Source organism: Sinocyclocheilus anshuiensis, unplaced genomic scaffold (genome assembly GCF_001515605.1).
Source record: "Sinocyclocheilus anshuiensis isolate Anshui unplaced genomic scaffold, SAMN03320099.WGS_v1.1 scaffold763, whole genome shotgun sequence".
NCBI lineage: Eukaryota > Metazoa > Chordata > Actinopteri > Cypriniformes > Cyprinidae > Sinocyclocheilus > Sinocyclocheilus anshuiensis.
This window is the reverse complement of record NW_015548255.1, coordinates 484727-489529: the sequence shown is the minus strand read 5'-3', so window position 1 is coordinate 489529 and position 4803 is coordinate 484727. Positions and strand designations below refer to the sequence as shown.

Genomic DNA, 4803 nt, shown 5'->3' with positions numbered 1-4803 from the left:
AAGTTACATTGTGCAGAGGACTCATCTGGTTCCTGTGGTCTTGTCCCGGTGGCCGTCTAGGAGACAAGGTCTTCGCTGGGTAGTGTAAGCCCTGTGCATCTATTTGGAATGCACACAGGGTTTCAGACGGTCTGAACGGCTCTTTGTCTGCTTTGGAGGACAGCAGAAGGGAAATGCTGTCTCTAAACAGAAGATATTCCACTGGATTGTGGATGCGATCCTAATGGCCTATCAGGCCAGAGGCTTACCATGCCTACTGGGAGTGAGGCTCACTCAACCAGGGACATTGCTGCTTCATCAGCATTAGTGAATGGTTCCTCTCTAGAGCTTGTACATGGCGCCTCCCCCGTCTCAGATGGCATATGTGCTTATTGAGCCCAGTTCAGTTCCTTCTTATGAACTCTGGGCTACCTTTCCATCACTTAAGCACTTTTTTAGAGTTTGGTGGAGGAACTCGCTATTAGAATCCATTGTGAGGTAGTATCCCTTGAGTGAACTCTTGTTATGGGTTAGTGCCCCATATGTGTAGTGGCTCCTCTTGGTGGCCCCATATGTGTATTATTCCACTGACTTGTCCCTTTGGATTCAGCGTCTCCCCGAGACAGACACTTTATCTGTCATGAGGTTCTGAGCTTGGTAGTTCTCCCCTTATGCGGAGCCCACCACAGAATCTGTGTGACACACTGGCTTGTCAACATCTGCGCCCCCGTGGTCTCATAACGCAGTTCAGCAGCTGTTGCATTTTGTATAGGGACCCCTAGTGTCAGAAACTTTAACACAACGTAAAAGTGACCGACTGAAAGGGAACATCTCTGTTACGTATGGTAACCCTCGTTCCTTGATGGAGGGAATGGAGATGTTGTGTCCCTTATACTACAACTGAACTGAACTGCCTCTGAGTGGGTTGAGACGCTTCTTGACTCCTCAGAACAGAACAAGTGAGCAAATGTTGCGCAGACCTATTTATACCCGGATGCCTGGGGTGTGGCCAGCTATGCACATTTTGCTCACCGATTTCATTGGCCTTTCCTCAATGATGTCAGAGGTGTCTGGGCTCCCAAGAGGAACCCCTAATGTCAGAAACTTCGGCACAATGTCTCTGTTCCCTTCATCAGGGAATGAGGGTTACCATACATAACAGATTTTTTTTCTTTGCCACTGTGAAACAATATGAAACCCAGCATTATGTTGCAAACTAATTCCAAGTAAATATTGATGTCCTTTTTTGCTATTCATCAGTCAGGAAGTCTTAAAACAAAGTTGCAAAAAGTTGGAAACTACGGTACAATGTCTCCGTTCCCTTCATCAGGGAATGAGGGTTACCATACATAACAGAGATTTTTTTCTTTGCCACTGTGAAACAATATGAAACCCAGCATTATGTTGCAAACTAATTCTAAGTAAATATTGATGTTGTCCTTTTTTGCTATTCATCAGTCAGGAAGTCTTAAAACAAAGTAGCAAAATGTCAAGGCCACTTGAACAATAACGAAGTCTGTGGCATTTGTAAGCTTCATATGCTACCGGTGACCTAGATGACATTTCTTTTTGTTTTTTTATCGTGGCATGTTATGGTTGAGTCATCATTCAGAAACAATGGTTTCATATGAGCTGAGGGAGAAAAACCAAACATCTACACTGATGTCTCTCATTTGTATAATTTTACATGGCAAACTTTAGATTTCATACATTTCTCTCAGTTGAAAATAAGAGATTGTTTGAAAGTCTCAAACAGTCACAGGGCTTGAATTTTTTTTTCACAGCAACTCAAATTTAGAAAAATGTCTTGCTGTGGAGACATTTCATGTCACGACTTCACCGCAATTTGCTCATTGTGTCATGTTTTCTAGGTCTGACATCAAGGGTAAAGAAGCAGTTCTTTAAAATCATCAGAAAAATCCCATTTATTGGAGCAACAGTAAGCATCTAGTGGTTTTCTAGCTCCTTCTTCCTTCAGACTTCTCTTTCTGACTTGATGGTTAAGTCACCACTGTCATGCTGAAGTGGAAATTAAGCCTTTAACATACTTTCACATTAGACCCTGTGATTATTCCAGGGTTTACCTTGTGTCATTAATCTGAACAGAGCGCAACATGTCAGGTTCCAATCAGAACCGACTGCAGGTTGATTTTAATCTGTCTTGTCAGACACTTTTGTCTTTTACAATATTTATTTGAATGCATCTAACCATCCTAACATTACAAATTACAACCTAAACACCCATTAGAACAGGGGATCTTTTGGACTTAAAGGCCTCCATTGTGCAACACAATATTCAAAGGCCTCACATATAAGTTATAATATTTCTTCTGATTTGTTCTTCTGTAATTATGCTAAAGGTGCTTGTTTTCAAACTTTTTTGCAATAATGTAGTTTTAAATATTTAAAAATTAAATAAGAAAATACTCATTTACAAATTTTTACACCATGATGTGTTTTTAGCATTTTAAACAAGTTAGATTATTTTCTAATTATTTTAATTATTAAGTCATCCTGCAGCTTCCTTAGAAGTTTGCTGAGGCCTCCTAGTGGGCCCCGGACCAGTGGTTGAGAACCACTGCCTTAGAGCACTGCAAGTCATTAAAAGATCTGCATTTGAATTTGCAAATAGATGAAGAAGTAACGTCATATCAGCACTGCAGTAATTGTTTTTATTTTCCCTTCAATTCCTCTATTCCCTATATTTCTTGTATTAATTAAGTATTCAGAGGTTTTTATGACACTTTTTGTTTTCTTTCCAATCTTTCCCTCATCAGATTCAGAATCAGCTCAACAAGGCATTGGATGACATGTCGATGAGTCTTTGCACGCTGAAGGAAGGCATGTGCTACACCAAACTCCTACCAGCACAGGGCCTCACCCACAAACAGCTCCTCGACAAGATCAGGGAGTATGAGACACTGAGTGAGTCACCTTCAGCCTGTCCCAACTCCCATCTGTTATAATGAGGGATAGCCCAAAGGCTTTGAGGATAAATCAGAACTCTTAAAGTTTCAGCCAGACGTTCTCCGACTGAATTTGCCCTTCAGTGTGGGTGCAGTTTCTTTGCAAACAAGTTTATTTATTAGGGTATAATACCACTGGTTTATACAGTATTAGAAGTCAGTGTCCCACCATTGTTCTGGCCTCAGTCTTTTTTCATACTTGATTTCAGGTGAAGTAGACTGGGCGAAAGGCAAAGTGTCAGGCGCAGTCTACTGGGGGGATGAGAAGCTCACAGATCTCCTGGTGAAGGTATAATGACTTTTTAAATCATTTACATCAGCAAATCCCAACAAGGGCTATGTATGTTCCAGGGGTACTTTTAATTTAGCTTTAATTCATAAAACTGGACAAAAAATTTAAATAAAATAGTCAAGGTTTATCTTATGATTCAGCTAATTTTTCAAGAAAAGGAGACAAAAAATATGTGAAATGCTTTTAGAACTTTGTTTTGATAAAATGCAGAATATTTGTGCTATCTGGTGTCTTTGTTTAACCCACAGTATGGATTTTCTTAAAAACTGACTTTAATAATAAAATAATAATGATGGTATTAATAATTTAAAAATTATACAGGTAATTATTAAATTAGATAAATTATACCCAGAATAATATCTAATTGAATTTAATATACAGTACTGTTTGGGGTCAGTAAGAGTTTTTTTTTAATCTTATGCTCACTAAGGCTGCATTTGGTTGGTTTTATGAAAACTGTAGTAAAATCATGTGAAATAGTATTACAGTACAATAACTGTTTCTATTTTAATATATATTAATATGTAGTTTATTTCATGTGGAAACCGTAGCGCTGCTTAATATTTTTGTGGAACCCATGATACATTTTTTAGGATTCTGTGATGAATAGAAAGTTCAAAACAACAGCATTTATTTGAAATTTATTTTACTGTCACTTTTGATTAATTGAATGCATCCTTGCTGAATAAAAGTATCAATTTCTTTCTTTAAAAAAATCTTACTGATCCCCCCACCTTTAACTGCCAATGAAGTGCTATTTGATGGGGTTGTGGGTTGATACGTATAACAAACAAGGTTGGGGAACACTGGCTTTGATTTTCACTTTACCTTTGAATCAAGCAGAGGCTTTGTAAAACAATAAATAATTCCTGGATTTTGTTTTGTGTTCCTCTGATTTGCAGGTATATGGTGAGTTTGCCTGGACCAATCCCCTCCACCCGGACCTGTTCCCTGGGGTTAGGAAGATGGAGGCAGAAGTGGTGCGGATGACATGTGCCCTCTTTAATGGAGGGCCAGACTCCTGTGGCACAGTCAGTCCTTCTCACTGTCTTCCACATTTTGTAAAATTTCCCATTGTTCTCTGCTCTCTGCAGTTGTTTGCACTTGAGATAATAAGCTGGATGTTGGAAAATATCTCCTTAACAGAATCTGTAGAATGCTATGAGAGTTGAATACACTGGCTACATTCACACAGCAGCAGAATTAAATTGTGTATCTAGTGTTTTTTACAGCTATTGTGACAATAGAAAACAGGGTTTCCGCGGGTCCTTAAAAAGTCTTAAATTTAGTTCTATTAAATTTAAGGCCATAAAGTCTTAAATGATACAAGAAAGTCTTAATTATGATTTCAAGAGGTCTTAAATTTTGGGGACGGAAAGACAAGAATTGCAATATGGCTCATGGTGACGATTAAACTTCAAAAGTCTATGATTTCATTGAATAAATATGAGCGCTGCACATTTCAAAGTCAGATGCTGTGCTGTTTTGTGTACAGTCGTTATCGGGGAAACCGCTACAGTGGGTATAGAAAAGAATTACCCCCCCCCCACCCCCCCCCCCCACAAC

The 4803-nt window shown here is 39.0% G+C and overlaps 1 protein-coding gene across 1 annotated transcript in view; it reads left to right on the top strand.

Annotated features, from left to right (window-relative positions):
* Nucleotides 1-4803, top strand: part of LOC107655444 (sphingosine-1-phosphate lyase 1-like) — a 22583-nt gene that overhangs the window by 11939 nt on the left and 5841 nt on the right. Inside the window, exons 3-6 of the mRNA XM_016442934.1 lie at nt 1851-1918; nt 2757-2904; nt 3155-3234; nt 4140-4268. Of these exons, the coding sequence (XP_016298420.1) occupies nt 1851-1918; nt 2757-2904; nt 3155-3234; nt 4140-4268 (425 nt within the window). The remainder of the gene's footprint in view (nt 1-1850; nt 1919-2756; nt 2905-3154; nt 3235-4139; nt 4269-4803) is intronic.